Below are 17,936 nucleotides of genomic sequence, written 5' to 3' on the forward strand. Positions count from 1 at the left end.
GTTTTGATTACCTTAAAGGGATGTGAGTAGGCAAGAGGGGAACAGTAAGGAAGGATTTATTATTATTCATTCATTTATTTGTGGAATAGTGAAAGTGCTCCCATGGGAATTAATGTAGCAGTGATATATTTTTTTAATGTGGATGATATGTTACCTCAAGATGGTGGTCTCCAATCAGCAAGGCGATAAGGGTTTTGGGAATAGAAGTTGTTGTTGGAAACTCCTGGCAGGTTGCTATCTGCTTTAAAAATGATTGAGACAACAGTTCTTTTAAAACGTTTGTCTTTGTACACGTATGTGTGTGAATTGCATGTTGTTATCGGAAATCCTAATGTGCCTTTATGTAACAGTTTTATTTGTTCAATTATTCTGGATTCTTCTTTGTGATTCAGTCGCAGAAAGTATTTCATTATCAGTTAGAGTATATAAATGATGTTTGACAATGATGCTACTATCCATTCAAGAGCTTGAAGTGAGTTCTCCTACAAATTTAGGTCTCCTCCTGCAGTGGAATTGATGCAACTGCTATCCTCCCACTCAACCGGCTCCCCAACATGCAGACCATCTATACGCTTGATGCAGTTATATCAAAGATCCAGGTTTCTTTGGATGAGTACTTTTCCAAGGTGGCTGCAGAAACTGATACCCACAAGACATCTGAGATCACAAAGAATTTGCTTCCTGCAACTCTTCAGCTGATTAGCATCTATGCTACTTTTACCAGGTACAAAACTGAATGCTCAGGCATTTCTTTTACATTAGAATTGGCAATTGAAATGTTGATAGTGGCCACATTTAGCTTTTATGACAATTTTGTTTGACATCGAGTTCTTCCGGGGCGGCAACTGCATATAAGAAACTCATACTTCAGCAATGGGGTGGCATGGTGGGGCAGTTGTTGCCTTACAGCGCCAGAGATCCAGATTCGATCCTGACTATGGGTGCTGTCTGTATGGAGTTTGTACGTTCTCCCTGTGACTGTGTGGGTTTTCTCTGAGATCTTCGGTTTCCTCCCACACTCCAAAGACGTACAAGTTTGTAGGTTAATTGGCTTGGTATAAATGTAAATTGTTCCTAGTGTCTGTAGGATAGAGTTAATGTGCGGGGATCGCGGGTTGGGACGGACTCTGTGGGCCTAAGGGCTTGTTTCCACCCTGTACCTCTAAACTAAACTAAACAATGGGGTTTACATCTTGTGGTTAAGTTGTTGTATGTTGATGGAACAGTTAAGAGGGAAAGGAGGAGAGTAGGAGGGCAGGAGAAATCACAGAGGGGGAGCAACGAGAGAGCATGTTGCTAAACTCTCGTCGAAGGGAGGAGGAGAAATCACAGAGGGGGAGCAACGAGAAAACGTTACACTGAATCTAACCACTGAACATGCATTTATTGCTGGAGAAATGCAAAATAACTTTTATTTATTGAACTAGCATGTACAGTTGCCGAAGATAGACACAAAATGCTGGAGTTACTCAGCGGGTCAGCTGGGGAAATGCAAATGTCAGTGAATGGGCTGTTGTCATTTCCCAATGTCGCTGAAGCTTAGGTTGAGGGGTGCCATTATGGAGTTTATAATATTATGAATTAACAAAGATAAAATGAATAGCCACAGTCTTTATCCCAGGGCAGTAGAGTCTAAAACTAGACTGCATAGGTTTAAGGTGTGAGGGAAAAGGTTTAAAAGGGGCCTGACCTGAACGGCAAGTTTTTCGTACAGAGGATGGTGTGTATTTGGAACGAGCTTCCAGAGGAAGTGGGAAAGGCAGGTACAATTACAACATTTTAAAGACAGATATATGAATAGGAAAGTTTGGGCGGGATATGGACCAGGCGCAGGCATGTGGGAGTAGCTCGGTTAGGCTAATTGGTCGGCATGGATGAGTTGGGCCTATTGGTTTGTCTCCATGCTGTATGACTATGATTTTGTGCTTAGGGAAATGCAAATGTTAGTGGATGGGCTGCTGGTGATTTAAGTCTTGATTATGAATTTATTTTTGAACAATTTGTGTAATGAACTGCTTGCTTGGTGATTGATGTTAGATCATACCTATTGAGGAGCCTGTGTGAAGAGGGTTCGGCTGATTGCCCAACTGAAGAGAAGCTGCAAGGCTACGCGGCAGCACTGGCGATTGGATCTACCCGTTGCAAGACCAACACTGTTGGTAAGGGCAGAAACTCTTCTGTAACTGTTGAATCATTGGCACTGTAAATAAGGCGGAATGAACTGCAAGAGTTATTCTTATCTTTGAAAAATAAATCTACTAAGTCTTTCCTTCTGATCCTTTCCTTTTTGGCCATGTCTACTGTCATCTTGCTCAGGTCCCCAATAGTCGTCCAACTTTTCAGCCACATGACATTCAGTCTATGAACCTGGATATGGGCGTTGGCAGGCTGATTTAATCAAGTCTCAGACTTGCTCTACCATAATGTTTGTGCACACTGATCTTCCACAGAGACTACAGAAATGATCACATGCAATAGTCCTGGTTTTTAATTTCCTTTCTCTTGTCCCATTTGGAAATTTTGATTCTAATTGTAGTATGACATTGGGACCTCTATTGTGTGACATTACCATACTGATAAATTCATTGAAATTATTCCTGATTACATTGGTTCATGCATGGAAAACAATAGAGTACGGCCACTGTAAAGTTTGTTTTTATGAGTATCAGTCATTTTTTACTTTGGATTTTAAAATTGCATTAAAACTACCAAGTCAGTGAGGGAAATGGTTTTGATTCGAGCTCGTTACGGATACTGAAGGAATGTCCATTTGTTGTGATGCTTCAGATATATTTCAGAGTCGTACAGAGCTAGAATTTCTGTCTGCCTAAGGTTGATGTTGTATCTGTGCGAAGTATTATGTTCTGCATGATCACAAGACTGAACTGCCTGCTTGAAATAATTCCAATTGATTGTGATTGTGTTTACAGCTCAGTTGGTGGTACAGAACCTTCCATCAGCTGTTCAGACACTGTGTGAAACATGGAACAACGTCCACACCAATGAGTTTCCCAACATTGGATCATGGGTAGGTGAAAAGTTGTTCACATTTAACAGAGTACCAGATTATAAGGTGGAGCAGGACGAGGTCTAATGGCCTCTCCAGCCTGTTCTGCTATTCAATAAGGATCAAGACTCTACCAGTCTTTGGCCTTAACTATATTTTCGTGCCTCATCCCCAAGATCATAATTCCCTTGCAGTCCAAGAGGCTAGGCCATCCTTATTTATTCTTGAATGTACATTAGATATTAAATAGTTTTGTAATAATGATTAGATGGAGCATGGTCATCCTTTGAATGGGTCATAAAAGATCCCATGGAATTATGTAGAAACATATGAAGTGTCTTGTCGAAGGATCCCGACCCAAAACATTGCCTATCCAAGTTCTCCTGAGATGCTTCCTGACCCATTAAGCTACTCTAGCACTCTGTGTCTTCCCATGATATTATCTCTGGACCACAATTTATTTAATAAAATGGTGATTAATTGGTAATTTACCTCATTGATTGTTTCTAGAATATTATATGCTGAATGGCTTTTAGATTTTGTTAAATAAGTTATAAGGAATTGTTGTATTTAAAATCCTTTAAAATGTTCCTGGATAATGTGATAAGGTACTATATAAATGTATGCTATGGGTCATCTTCTCCTTCTGTTACATTGCAGCAGGTCTTTTGTCAACCCGTGTTTATAATACCATGTAGTTAGTGTATTAGCTTTTGGGGTTTAATAAGGTGCATGCACATGAAGCTCAACTCACAATAGTTTTAGATTTAGAGATACAGCGCAGAAACAGGCCCTTCGGCCAACCGGGTCCGCGCCGCCCAGCGATCCCCGCACACTAACACTATCCTACACCCACTAGGGACAATTTTTACATTTGCCCAGCCAATTAACCTACATACCTGTACGTCTTTGGAGTGTGGGAGGAAACCGAAGATCTTGGAGAAAACCCACGCAGGTCATGGGGAGAACGTACAAACTCCGTACAGACGGCGCCCGTAGTCAGGATCGAACCTGAGTCTCCGGCGCTGCATTCGCTGTAAGGCAGCAACACTACCGCTGCGCCACCGTGCTGGAGCAGTGTTTTCCTTTTCTCCAGAGATGCTGCCTGTCCCGCTGAGTTACCCCAGCTTTTTGTGTCTTTCTTCACAATAATGTATTGATATTTACAGCCAGAGAGTTTAAGTAGAGAAAATAAAAATGGAACTTAGATGGAAATGTATTTCCGCCACTTCAAAGGCTGTGTTATGATAGAGGAAGGTTTGAGTGTTTGTGCACATGGTGCATGGTACTTTACTTCAGAGAAATCTAATGAGGTGATCTTGCCATGCTGTATGATATTTTACACTAATACAGTGATTGAAATATTGAGAACATATGTGGTCATGTGAATTACTCTGGGCTTAGATGAGTAAAGCTTAATCAATTGGGATTAACAAATACAAAGAATTGTAAAATTTAACCGTTTTCATTGGAATAGAGGGACTTCATTGGAATGAGGTGAATCATAACAATGTTTAAAAGTATGAATGGATATGACAAATGGAGTGAAATATTTTTGCATCTAGTCTAAGGAAGCTTTAGACGCAAGATTGAATAGATTCAGGAGAAATGTTTTTACAGGGAGCCTTGGCTTTTTTGACCATGAGTCACTAATTGAAGGTGCAACTATGACAACATTGAGTAAAGCAATGTAGGTAAAGGAAATGTTAAAAGATTTGGATTTCTGCTTCTTTGGACTGATAGGGCTGAATGTTATGTTTTGATGTAGGCCCATTGATTTCTTCATTGTTTATCCTTAGTGCTAATGTTATCAGCGTATTAGACTACATTGGCAGATAAATCCCTTCCCATATTTGGTATTAGCTGTTATATCCATAGGTTATGATTAATTTGAATGTAATTCAGGGGTTTAAATGAGACTTGATTTTTATCTTTTTGTTTTCTTCGCAGCGAAATGCATTTGCAAATGACATCATTCCAGCAGAGAGCTACATTAGTGCAATCCAGGCTGCGCACCTTGGCACGTTGTCCAATCAGAGTCTGCCATTGGCTGCATGCCTGAAGCACATTCTACTTTCGTTGGTCAGGCTCACCGGTGACCTCATAGTGTACGTTGAATAGTGGACTTTCAATCTTCACACTGTTGGATGTGACGTTACCCTGCAGCATGCTTTGAAGACTCCAGTGTGACTAATCACTCCCATATTTAATGTCCCCTCTACAATCTGGAAGGATGTCATCTGGCCCATTGTGCCAATGAGAGATCTTGAGCCTTTCCACTGAGAACTCCGAAGTTAGATATAGCTCTTAGGGCTAACGGAATCAAGGGGTATGGGGAGAAAGCAGGAATGGGGTACTGATTTAGGATGATCAGCCATGATCATATTGAATGGCGGTGCCGGCTCAAAGGGCCGAATAGCCTACTCCTTCACCTGGCCTCTCTCCACTGGCTCCCTGTACGGTACAGAATCAACTTCAAGCTCCTCCTATTCACGTATAAAGCCCTAAATGGACACTCCCCCCCCTACATCAAAAATCTTCTAACCCCCCTCTCTAACTCCAGGTCCCTCAGATCGGCCGACTTGGGGCTATTCACTATCCCACGGTCTAGGCTTAAACTCAGGGGTGACCGCGCTTTTGCGGTTGCAGCTCCTAGACTGTGGAACAGCATCCCTCTCCCGATCAGAACTGCCCCCTCCATCGACTCCTTTAAGTCCAGGCTCAAAACATATTTCTACTCCCTAGCGTTTGAGGCTCATTGAGGAGGCGCTGTGAACTGTTTGCGTGCTACTGTATGTTTTCATTTTTTTTTTTTCTATTGGAACCTAATCAAATGTACAGCACTTTGGTCAACGTGGGTTGTTTTTAAATGTGCTATACAAATAAAATTGACTTGACTTGACTTGACCTATTTTCTATGTTCCATTCCCCTAACCTTTTCCTTTAACCTGTCCACTCTCACATGCATTCAACTCCTGATTTTCCTCTCACAATTTAGACAAGGGTTAATTTACAGTAAATTAATATCAAGCAGCATGTCTTTGGAATGTGGGAGAAACTCGAGTGATCACAGAGAAAACCACGTAGTCACAAGGAGACATATTATCTCCACACAGCACCTGAGATTGGATTAAATTTGGGTTGCTGAAGCTGCACATCAGCAGCATGGGGCCCTGCATCATTTTGTCCCCTCTGCTGTAGGGGAACAAATCACTTTATGACTGGTGTGTTGACCGGTTTTATCTGTCAACTAATACATGCGGCCTGAATTCTCAACAAAAAAAACAAACTACTAGGCCTCGAACCTTTGTGGCTGAGAGAGCCTCAACCATCTCTGTTGCTTCCGCTATCCCAGGTGCTTGATGCAGTAGTTCATTTACCAGTCAGTACCCAAGTAGGATTGTGATCAGGAATTTCTTAGGATGTAGTATTAATCCTGCTCTTGGTCACCTGTACTTGGTTACCTGCCCTGATGTCTCTGTCTGTGGCTCCGTGTCAATTTTAGTTTGAAAACACCCCTGTAACATACTTTAGGATATTTTGCCATTTTAAAGACTTTATATGAATGGAACTTTTTGTTGGAATGTCCGTGTTATTGTTTTCTTCCCTCAAACTACATATTCCGATTTGAATTTGACTTCTTCCATTTCTCATGCTGCTAAATTGTACTTTGTTGCCCATTTATTTGGCCTTCTTGCTCAGTTTCCATTTTCAGGTAATTAAACTCACCATTCACTCACATTTATCACAAATCTTCTGTCCTAATTATTTTTCCAGGTGGTGTCCTGATGAACTGAACCCACCCCAAGTTATTCACACTTTGCTGCCATTGCTCTTGGAGACCAGCACAGAGAGTGTGTCTGAAATCTGCTCCACTTCACTGGAACGTATCCTGGGACCTGCGGAATCCGATGAGTTTCTTGCACGTATCTACGAGCGACTCATCACCAGCTGCTACAATATAATCGCCAACCACTCTGATCCTAACAGGTAGCTAAAAGCTTAAAATTAGTAAATGACTTTGGTTTTGGTAAAATATGAAATCATCAGAATCTATAGTATAAGGGGTGGCACAGTGAGCTGCTGCCTTTTACAGCGCCAGAGACCTGGATTCGATCCAGACTACGGGTGCAGTCTGTACTGAGTTTGTATGTTCTCCCTGGGACTGTGTGGGTTTTCTCCGGGGACTCCGGTCTCCTCCCACACGCCAAGGACATACAATTTTGTAGGTTAATTGGCTACGATAACATTGTACAATTGTCCCTAGAGTGTAGGATAGTGTAAGTGTATGGAGTAATTGCTGGTCGGCATTGACTCAGTGGGCCGAAGGGCCTGTTTCCGTGCTGTATCTCTAAAGTGTAAAGTCTACAGCACAATGTTATTATAACCAACTTAGCTTGTAACCCAGGACTTACACAGGTGTTTTATCATCAACAATGCACCCATTTTTTGAATAAAAAGATTATTAAAACTCAAAATCATATGTTCCTCTTCATTAATTTGTTGAAGTATTAGAATGCATTTTCTTCACTGTTAATCAGCAATTTAAACACTAAAGTTGATCATTTGGAATTGTTAGATTGGCTTATGTGACAATTTTTGAGTCAGAATACAATACAATGCAATATATCTTTATTGTCATTGTACAGGGGTACAACGAGATTATGGATGTTACTGGCTGTAGGATTAAATACATAATTCGGTCTTGTATCTAATTGCCATTCTGAGAGCCTGTTATTTTTCAGACAATACGTTAAAACAAAGCTGCAAATGCTCATTTATACCATCATATTAATTGTAGCGAAACAGGAAGTTTTCCTGATGCCCTAACCAACATTCATCCCACTCAGTTAATCAATATCACTAAAAGAATTGACTGGCAATCCATTATCTTATTTGTCTTCATTGGACTAAGTAAACCAAATTGTGCAAGTTTACCTATGCACTTCAAAAGGAAGAAATTGCTAGTGAAGCTAAGTACTGAGGGCATGAAACACAAGTTCTTTGTTCTTTGCTTTGTTTTATGTTTCAAATTGGGGAAATCCCATTAAGTACTTGATAACTGCTTTAGCATTATGGAAGTGATGACTCAAGATTTTTTAAATTGCTTGGGATTGGATACCTCAAAACAACGTCACATCAATCCAGCAGAAGTGACTGTTCTGTTGCTTCTTGTTCCCTGTCTTAATATATATTTTAAACCATGATTTGAGCTCTGAATCTACAGAACTACAATAAATGGTTGGTGAAAATGTGCTGTCTGGTTCACAGTTCAGTGGCAGTGTACAGATCAGGTTCTAAATAGTGCAATGAATCAGGATCTCTGATCCCATTCAATCTGGTGCTCATCAATATTGCTTGCATTTTTTCTCTGGTGATGTCCAGGGTTTCATATTTTGAGTGCATATGAAAAGGGACTTGTGCTGCATGGAGTGTAACTTATTTCCAGCCCTCTTTCCCCCCCCCCCCCCCCGTACTCCAGTCAGTTTGAGAAAGGGTCCTGACCCAAAGTGTCACCTATCCATATCCACCACAGATGCTGCCTGACCTGCTGAGTGACTCTGGCACTTTTTGTTTTGTAAACCAGCATCTGCAGTTCCTTGTTTCTCTAACTTGCTTGGATATGCATAGAACATTTTTCAATCATTCTCAAATTTGAAGATTTACTGATTTTAGAAGAGAATATTCATTATTTATGAGTAATTTACGAGTATAAACGTGAAATTTAAATGTTCCCATTTTGGCGACAATTTAATAACGTGTTTGGATTAGAAGGAATTGTAGAACTTTTGCCCGAAAACTGAACTTAATGGAGCACAAGTATCTTCATTAATGCGCCACTCTTTCCATCTCCGCAGTGGTCTGGATGAGACGATCTTAGAGGAGTGCTTGCAATACCTGGAGAGGCAACTGGAGAGCAGTCAGGCACGTGAAGCCATGGAGGAGTTCTTCTCTGAACGGTAGGACGAGGATCCTGTGAACTGCAAATTAAATATGAACTCTACAAATCAAAATGAGAGGAGTGTTGGATTTAGCAGAAGTTCTGTGTTAATGAATTGTTTTGAAGACCATTCCTGTCTCCGCGATTCACTCGATTTGCCCCTCTTCCTTGGATTGCCTGGGTCAGGATTTTCCTCTATTGCTCTGTGTGTACTAATGTCATGTTTTAAGTCTTTCACATTAAATAACCATTTATTGATCCCAGTAAGCATAAAACTGTAACAGCACGCTGTAATTGCTTTTCTCTTTGTTTTTTTTAGTTAATATTTGGCAGAACAAAAAAGGACAAAATTATGTTCTAAAGCAATGAATCCCATTAACATGTTTTTATGATGTTTTTGTGTTGTCTCTGCCTACCTCTTCCATTTGTTTTATTCATTATTCTAAACAACATTAAGAGTTCAACATTAGGATAGGATAGAAGGTAGACACAAAATGCTGGAGTAACTCAGCGGGTCAGGCAGCATCTCTGGAATGAAGGGATGGGTTGAAGAGAAGGAATGGGTGACGTTTCGGGTCGAGACCCTTCCTCAGCATCTGCTGTTCGTTCCTACACATTAGGATTGGATACACGGCTTATCCATGTTCTCCAGAAGTTCAGCCTGACCCGCTGAGTTACTCCAGCGCTTTCTGTCTTTTTTGTAAACCAGCATCTGCAATCCATGTTTCAACATAAGGCATGTTCATTGACCCATAGAAACATAGCAACGCTATATTTCCATTATTACTATAGATCCATTCTTTTTTTTTCCATAAAAAGTGTTTATTGGGTTTTGATATTCAAGACTTTGAAGAAGGATTAGAAATATAAAATGATCCAGTGGAATTTTTGTCTTGAATAACAGCATGTTTCTTTATCGTTGACAAAGTCAGCTACCTACCTTGACTCGGTTTACCAGCATTAGTGCCTATTTTCCTCTTTCTTGCAGTGGGGAGCTGGTACAGATCATGATGGCAACAGCTAATGAGAACCTTTCGGCAAAATTCTGTAACAGAGTGCTGAAGTTTTTCACAAAGCTCTTCCAGCTTGGTAAGTAGTAACAAGCAGTGGGAAGAGCTAATGCATATTCCCAGTGCTTCCTTTGTTGATGACCAGATGCCGGTATGCAGGAAAGAAACTGCAGATGCTGGTTTAAATCGAAGGTAGACACAAAATTCCTTCTCTCCAGAGATGCTGCTTGACCTGCTGAGTTACTCCGGCATTTTGTGTCTGCCATATTTTATTTTTTAAACTTCAGTAATCTTTTTGTGATATAACAAAAATCCAAAAGTTTGAAAACTGTGTATGGTCACAAAAAAAAGGCACTGCATGTTTCTAATCTGATAATAATGCCGTAAGAACATCTGGGCACACTTAACTTCTTTAAACCGTTGGTTTATATTTGATTAATAGTTGGATTTGGATCTACGGGGGTTGAGAAGCTGCTCAGTTTAGAAATGTGCTGGTAAACCAAGACCGTAAAGGACTGAATATTTTGTTGTAATGCCAATTCAACCATCCATCTGTCACAGTTAAAATGTGGAATGGTGGTTTCTGTGATGCCATTTGATTTTATTTTGGGCTGTGGAATTCTGCAGGGAATTGTACACTGCCATTTGAGGTGGAATTGTGTTCTTTCTAAGCAAAGCAATGCATACTTTACAAAATAATCAGCCTCCATTTGATGTCCATTAAAATGTTCAAACTTAATATTGGTAACATTTGAATTTGAACTGGTTAGTTAGATTTCAAGTGGGCTTTTTGAGATTTGGGCTTGGTGGCACTCATCAAGATTCCTAGCACTGCTGTATAACTTATTGTTCTCACAGTTGCTTTTCCATCCTTTGCTGTTGGCAATGTAAGGATTTGTAAGGTTGGTCTATTTTTTCTGTCATTAAAATTGCGGCAATGGAAATTAAATTATTCATGCCTACAGCACAGAATTAGGCCTTTTGGCCCAGCTCACCCATGCCAACCAAGTCACCTAACTGAACTATTCTCACTTAACTGCGGCTAGCCCATACCCCTCCAAACCTTTCCTTCCCAAGTACTTGTCTAAGTGTCTTTGAATGTCATTATTGTATTTAATTGCCGTCTCCCACTTCCTCCCACAGCTCATAGCTTGCTCCATATACATACCATCGTATGTGTGAACGGTGGTCCTTTTTTAAATCTTTCCACTCTCACTAAACCTATGCCTTTTGGTTTAGACTCCCTTATCTCCATTCTCCAGAGATGCTGCCTGTCCTGAGTTACTGCAGCACTTTGTGTCTGGCATTATGTTTGGCCTGCTTTAGCAAGGAAGATTTAATAAATTGTTATATTGTTCCCGATTATTCTCGTGAAGTTCCTTGTGAACATTTCTCTTCCATCTACTTTCAAGAATGTTCAATTAGAGTGCTTGGCTAGCTCTACACGTGGTCAAAAGAATATTGATAAATGTGGAGCACATCTCAGAACATTTGGAAGAGGATGCATTGACTTGCTTTTCCTGTTTCAGCGGAGAAGAGCCCAAACCCAAGTCTCCTAAGTTTGTGTGGCTCATTTGCACAGCTGGCTTGCGTTGAACACAGCCGCTTACAAGCCTGGCTGACCAGAATGACTCACGCGCCCCCAAAAGACTCTGACCAACTCGAGGTGGTGCAAGAAAACAGACAACTTTTGCAGCTTCTGACTGCGTGCATCGTTCGAGAAAACAGGTACTTTGTAGCAGAGCCCCAGGGGATGATTCAACAGCAAAGGCTGTGCTCAAGTTACTTCTCATTCTGCAGAAAAGGCGTAGTCAGGATATGGCTGAAAACAATGAGTGCAGGCACACACTGAAAATGTAACTGATGGTCTAGTTACAGTGGATGGAAAGGATTCATGTTGTTAATTTCTACTGCCCTGCAGCAATCAAACAGATATCATTGGAATCAAAATCTGTAAAGAATGCAGCTGCTGATTCACAGCAGGAGGTCACTTAAGAGATTTAGTTTGGAAATTGACAAGGCAAATCTCTTATTGACACTTGTAAAATATTCTGCTAAATAGTGTAACATCCATTGATACTTTCAGGCAATTGAAAATAGCCATGAGATGGGGGATAACCTGATTCTGTACTACACGGGAAGACAATCAATAAATGTTCATGTTAATTGACCCTCATTGACATTGTCCATTTCGGGGACAAGAACCGAGAACGAAGGGGGGCCGGCGCGGGGGCGCCTGCTGCCTCGTGTAATAACTGATTTACAGATATTTCTTAGAAACAGAAACCCTTGCAAAACCTCAGGATTGCCTGTTGTTATATGCTTGAGGTATTATCAGTGGATAATACCAAGTGGTTAACTTGATGCTAATTTGTTGCATTCCACTCTTCAGCCAGGTTGGAGAAGGTGTTTGCACGGTGTTACTCAACACGCTTATTCCCATGGCAACAGATATGTTGTCCAACGGTGATGGAACGGGATTCCCAGAGCTGATGGTTGTTATGGCAACACTGGCCAGCGCTGGGCAGGGAGGAGGACACTTGCAACTCCACCGTGCAGCGGTGGACTGGTTAGGGAAGTGGTGAGTACCACAGGATCATTCAGTGGGTTATTGCATTTAATGAGCCCGCAAAAGGGGATTAGGGTTCAATGACAAGTCCACACGAAAGGATTTTAATTAAAAAACTTTAATTTAAAAAAATTGAAAATGTTTTGGATAGTTAGTAATTGGGGTAGAATTGAGAAGGATTTGGACAGTATTTACAGTAGTTTGCCACATTCCATTTCTCTGATAAAATGTCATTCTATCTTTTTCAGTAAGAAATATCTATCCCAAAAGAATGTTCTCGAGAAGGTGGGAGCAAATGTAGCACAGGGGAAGGTAAGTCTGGCTGTGGTGAAGTTTGTGTATTTAAAGTAATCACAATATTTGCAGAGATTTTTGTTTTGAAATCCTGTCTCTTCTGGAATTCCCCCCTGAGTAATGATACGTAGGGTGCAACATGTATTAAGATGCAGACGGAGCTCCAGTGTTGTAGAGTTTGCTTATAGTCGGATGGTTTGACAATTCCTTTTGATGCTGGGTTTAACCTTTGTCATGCAGCATGTCGGTATGCTTGACTGTGCCTGCCATATCATGACTTATCTCGCTGATGTCATGAATGCCATGAGACAGGGCAGTGGGCAGGAATCAACACACGTACTAGTGGACGGTGAAGAAAGGGCGATTGAGGTTGATTCTGATTGGGTTGAAGACCTAGCTGTGGAAGAAGAGGACTCACAAGCAGAGGACTCGGTGAGTAGTTTGGCTAATTTACTGGTGAATTGTAAAGTATGAAATAGTATTGTAATGTAAACTGACAAAGTTATAGCTTTATCACAAAAGCAATCACTGGAATATTCTTTGTTCCTAGGACGAAGACTCCTTGTGTAACAAGCTGTGCACATTCACAATAACACAGAAGGAATTCATGAACCAGCATTGGTGAGAACATTGGCCTTGCATTAATGGTTCACAGTGAATCTTAGATGATTGTTGCATTGTATTTTAGTATGCAGAATATTCATAGATTAGATTCCTAGCACAGCACAGAAACAGGCCCCTATAGCCAAATGCATCCTAATTGACCAAGATGCCTATATACGCTAATCCCATTTGGCTGAGATTGTCCTCTGTCCCTGTTCCTATCTATGTTCCTGTCCAAAGTCTTTCAATGTTGCAATTGTACGTACCTCTGCCATCTCCTCTGGCAGCTTGTTTAAAAGTTGATGAAAAGTTGTTTCCATCACTGTGGTACAAGAAGTCATTCAAGTAGGAACGGAAACTAAACCTATGATTTCAAAATTCTGCACAATGTACAAATTATTTAAATTGCAGACTTATTGAAACATCAAAACTGCTGTAAAATAATGAAAGCTGGGAATTAAGTCCACCCTTGGATGAGGCAGAGAACAATGGTCACAATCTGACTTCTTGTTTCAGGTATCACTGCCACACTTGTAAAATGGTGGAAGGAGTAGGTGTTTGTACCATTTGTGCAAAAGTCTGTCACAAAGATCATGAGATTTCGTATGCCAAGTATGGATCTTTCTTCTGTGATTGTGGAGCAAAGGAAGATGGGAGTTGTCAGGTATGTAGTAAATAAGGTTTATATTGAAGGGTTGTAGGAAACCAAGTTGGTGTATTACAGATACAAGATACTGCAAATGCTGGTTTACAAAAGATAAGACCCAAAGTGCTGGAGTTACTCAGCGGGTCTGGAGAACACAGTTAGGCGCCATTTTGGGTCAGGTCTGAAGAAAGGTCCTGGCCCAAAACATTGCCTATCTATGTTCTTCAGAGATGCCTGATATGCTGAGTTACTCCATCACTTTGTGTTTTTTTTTGGTGTATTTAGAGATTTTAGAGATACAGCGCAGAAACAGGCCCTTCGGCCCACCGGGTCCGGGCCGCGCAGCGATCCCCGCACATTAACACTATCCTACACCCACTAGGGACAATTTTTACATTTGCCCAGCCAATTAACCTACAAACCTGTACGTCTTTGGAGTGTGGGAGGAAACCGAAGATCTCGGAGAAAACCCACGCAGGTCACGGGGAGAACGTACAAACTCTGTACAGTACAGCACCCGTAGTCAGGATCGAACCTGAGTCTCCGGCGCTACATTCGCTGTAAGGCAGCAACTCTACCGCTGCGCCACTGTGCCGCCCTATTGCTATTAGTATTTCTGGTGGATAAATTTGATAGAGAAATTTAAGAGTTTTTCCTGCGCATTTACTTACTAATGTCTTTAAAACTAATGTTATTTCCACAAACTGATCTGTGGACTCAGAACCTCACTTTTGTTCTAAAGGTTGAATGCTATGGGTCCTTTGAAGGTTATGGCTCACAAATAAACGATGCACATTTACCTGACAACAACCTGAAAGGGAATTCAAGATCTATAGTTGACTCAGTCCCTGCGTTGTGAAACTAACCAAGAGGCACAGCTGGATTATAATTTAGTACATGTGGGAAAATTGAATTCTCATGGTCACTGTCATGTCAATTTGCATGCTGTAAGCTGTAATGATGTTTTAAGAGAGCGTGAAGTACAGAATGGTGCGATCATGTTGAAGGTAGAGGGCAGGAAGGTGACCACATACCTGATTTAAGCAAGGCTCAAGAGAGGGCACACAGAGGCAAGGAAAACATTCAACAACAAGAGAAGATGTCGAAGAAAAGTATTGAGGAAAAAACTAACTGTGGGGGGGTTGAAGATAATGAAGGGAGTTGGTTATCATATTACTGAGGCTTGCACCATAAAAAGGTCGCTCACAGTTGAGGGGTTATTTGTTAACATTCCCAAGGAGCATAATTAGAAACTTTTTTTTTCAATACACTTTTTTGGTCAGTTTGGTGTGCAGGGAGCTTTTGGGCTAAATAAAACTTTAAAACACCTTCTTGCATCTTGAGTTTTAATTATAAACAAGATTCTGACGTTTGATTTAGATTTTTTTCAGCGAATAGCACTGAATACAGACCTTTCCATATCTTCAGACCTGTGATGTTCATACAGTGCGGCTCGCAACGATGAATATAGATAAGCAATGTACATAGTTCTGGAGTAGCTCAGGGGGTCAGGGGTATCTCTGGAGGAAATGGAGAGGTGACGTTTCGGGTCAGGACCCTTCTTCAGATGGATAGGTGACATTTCAGGCTGGGACCTTTCTTCAGACTGATTTTTGGGGGGGGAGAAAGCTGGAAAAAAGGTGTTGGCAGGACAAGGTCTGGCAAGCAGTGAGGAGGATATAATTATTGGATGGGTGGAGTAAGGAACAAGGGGTAGAGATGGAAAGGAGACAAAAGGGTGTCGGGTAAGGAGAGAATAGATCTAAGGCCCCCTCATTCATGGCTGACCATGTGTGATGCATCCTAGATGGGAATAGACACCAATACAGATAAAGTCCTGTCTGAAGAAGGGCCCTGTCCCGAAACATCGCCTATCTACGTCCTCCAAAGATGCTGCCTGACCCGCTGAATTACTCCAGCATTTTTTTTTGGTGTAAACCAACATCTGCAGTTCCTTGTGTTTACAAGAACACAGATAAGATTGAATCATGAGAGCCACTTGTTGGTTGGGTGGGTGGGGGGATGTTAGGCAGGCAATTTTTGAGATAACATTTAAATTGTTTTTCGTGGGTCTAAGGGCAGATGTTTAATATGATTTCCACAGGCTTTGGTAAAGCGGAGTCCAAGCAGCGGAATCAGCTCCTCCATGAAGGAATCATCTGCCTTCCAGAACGAGCCGCGTGTCCCGGAGAGCGCGCTGCGACATCAGAGCTCGTCTCCGGCAGATAAATGCAAGATGTTGAGTGCAGATGGCAAGACCTGCGAGGATGACAAGCCAAAGAAGAGCACCTTGTGCAAACAGATACAGGGCTGCAGGGAGGAGCTGCAGACCCAGGTGGTGAGTACTGATCAGTGAACTCAAGAGGTTCAAATCTCATTCGTGCAGCATCATTTATTGGTCAAGCAGTGACAATTGCTGTTGGCTGTCTGGTTTTTCCAGGCCATTCTTGGAGTTATAGAGTCATCCAGCACGAAAACATGCCCTTTGGCCCAACTCGTCTATGCCGACCAAAATGCCCCATCTAAACTAGTCCTATTTACTTGTGTTTAGTCCATATCCCTCTACGCCTTTCCTATCCACATATGTATCCATATACCTTTGAATGTTGTTATTGTACTTGCCTCGCTTACTTCCTCTGGCTGTTCCAAACATCTACAACCCTCTGTTCATATTCTTGTGCTATGCTTAGTGCAATTATGAGGAATTTCAAAAATAAGGATAAAAGTTTCTGAAGAACTCAGGTGCTTGTATAATAAAGGTAAAAACCTGAATGTCTTGCTCATCTGTGCTGTGGAGGAGTGGTGACTGTTGATTCGGGGTAGAGTTCTATGATCAGTGCAGTTTCCTTTACTGGAAACTGAAATGTTTCAGTGCTTACAAATGAAAGCTCTTGGAAATTGCATGTCATCACCAAGTTTGGAAGGATCAGGGCCACTTGTTAAATAGTTCCATAGTATTTCAGCTTACAAAACGAAAGCCCATTTATATTGAAAGGTGTCTGGTGGCCAAGACGTTCGTGTGATTGGTGAGGAAAAGAAGAGAGAGATCATTGATGCCTTCGTGCCAATGAAGGCTCAGTGTGCCCCTCTCCTTTGCTTTCCCCACGGTCCTAATGACTTTCCAACTACCTTTTGAATGTTTCTGATAAATCCACTTCCACCATCATAGAAGTGATTTACTGCAATCAAACCCTTCGTGATTTTGAACACATCTTTTACTTCACCTTTCTTCAACAGATTCATCTGCTCTACATTTGCCAAAAGTCCATTTAAATCATACTTTTCTGGACATCCCATCAATATATCCAGTGTCTTGCTTTCTTCTAAAGTATTTTAAGAATTGCTCAGCTGAGGGCTAACCTTTGCTTTTCAAAATGTGTTTAAATAATTTTTACTTTCATAAAGTGATACAGCACAGAAAAGGGCCCTTCAGCCCATCAAGTCCATGCCAACCATCACCCATCCACTGTGTAGATTGGGCAGGATAGGAAGAATTGTTTAACAGAACATAGTTTAAAGCAAAGGAGATACAATATGCTGGAATAACTCAGCAGGTCAGGCAGCATCCCTTGAGAATACGGGTTGGTAATGTTTCGATCGTAATGTTTAATGCTACTAAGTTGTACTCCCAGCACATTGACATGCATAGGATGTTGCACTGCCTTTCCCTACAGGCGTGATCAGCTGCAGTACCAAATACAGTGTTGATAGCAACGAGGACCCACCTTGACAGATCAAGTCTGCTCTTTAAATTGAAATTTGTGAATCTGTGCTGTTTACAAATGCTCAAATTCCCTTAGGTTCTATCGAAGATTAAATATGACATTAAATCTAAATCTAAATTAATTTAAAAAATCAACACTTAA

The 17,936-nt window shown here is 41.2% G+C and overlaps 1 protein-coding gene across 5 annotated transcripts in view; it reads left to right on the plus strand.

Annotated features, from left to right (window-relative positions):
- The window catches only part of ubr4 (ubiquitin protein ligase E3 component n-recognin 4), a 165,264-nt gene that overhangs the window by 37,293 nt on the left and 110,035 nt on the right, over positions 1–17,936 (plus strand). For all 5 annotated transcript variants that reach the window (XM_078425449.1, XM_078425451.1, XM_078425450.1 and 2 more), the window contains exons 25-38: positions 495–724; positions 2,038–2,159; positions 2,931–3,028; positions 4,958–5,115; positions 6,785–6,997; positions 8,866–8,967; positions 9,937–10,037; positions 11,488–11,686; positions 12,351–12,539; positions 12,776–12,839; positions 13,062–13,253; positions 13,372–13,442; positions 13,941–14,088; positions 16,175–16,408. In XM_078425449.1, the coding sequence (XP_078281575.1) occupies positions 495–724; positions 2,038–2,159; positions 2,931–3,028; positions 4,958–5,115; positions 6,785–6,997; positions 8,866–8,967; positions 9,937–10,037; positions 11,488–11,686; positions 12,351–12,539; positions 12,776–12,839; positions 13,062–13,253; positions 13,372–13,442; positions 13,941–14,088; positions 16,175–16,408 (2,121 nt within the window). The remainder of the gene's footprint in view (positions 1–494; positions 725–2,037; positions 2,160–2,930; positions 3,029–4,957; positions 5,116–6,784; positions 6,998–8,865; positions 8,968–9,936; positions 10,038–11,487; positions 11,687–12,350; positions 12,540–12,775; positions 12,840–13,061; positions 13,254–13,371; positions 13,443–13,940; positions 14,089–16,174; positions 16,409–17,936) is intronic.

The sequence above is a fragment of the Rhinoraja longicauda genome, chromosome 30, assembly GCF_053455715.1.
Source record: "Rhinoraja longicauda isolate Sanriku21f chromosome 30, sRhiLon1.1, whole genome shotgun sequence".
Taxonomy (NCBI): domain Eukaryota; kingdom Metazoa; phylum Chordata; class Chondrichthyes; order Rajiformes; family Arhynchobatidae; genus Rhinoraja; species Rhinoraja longicauda.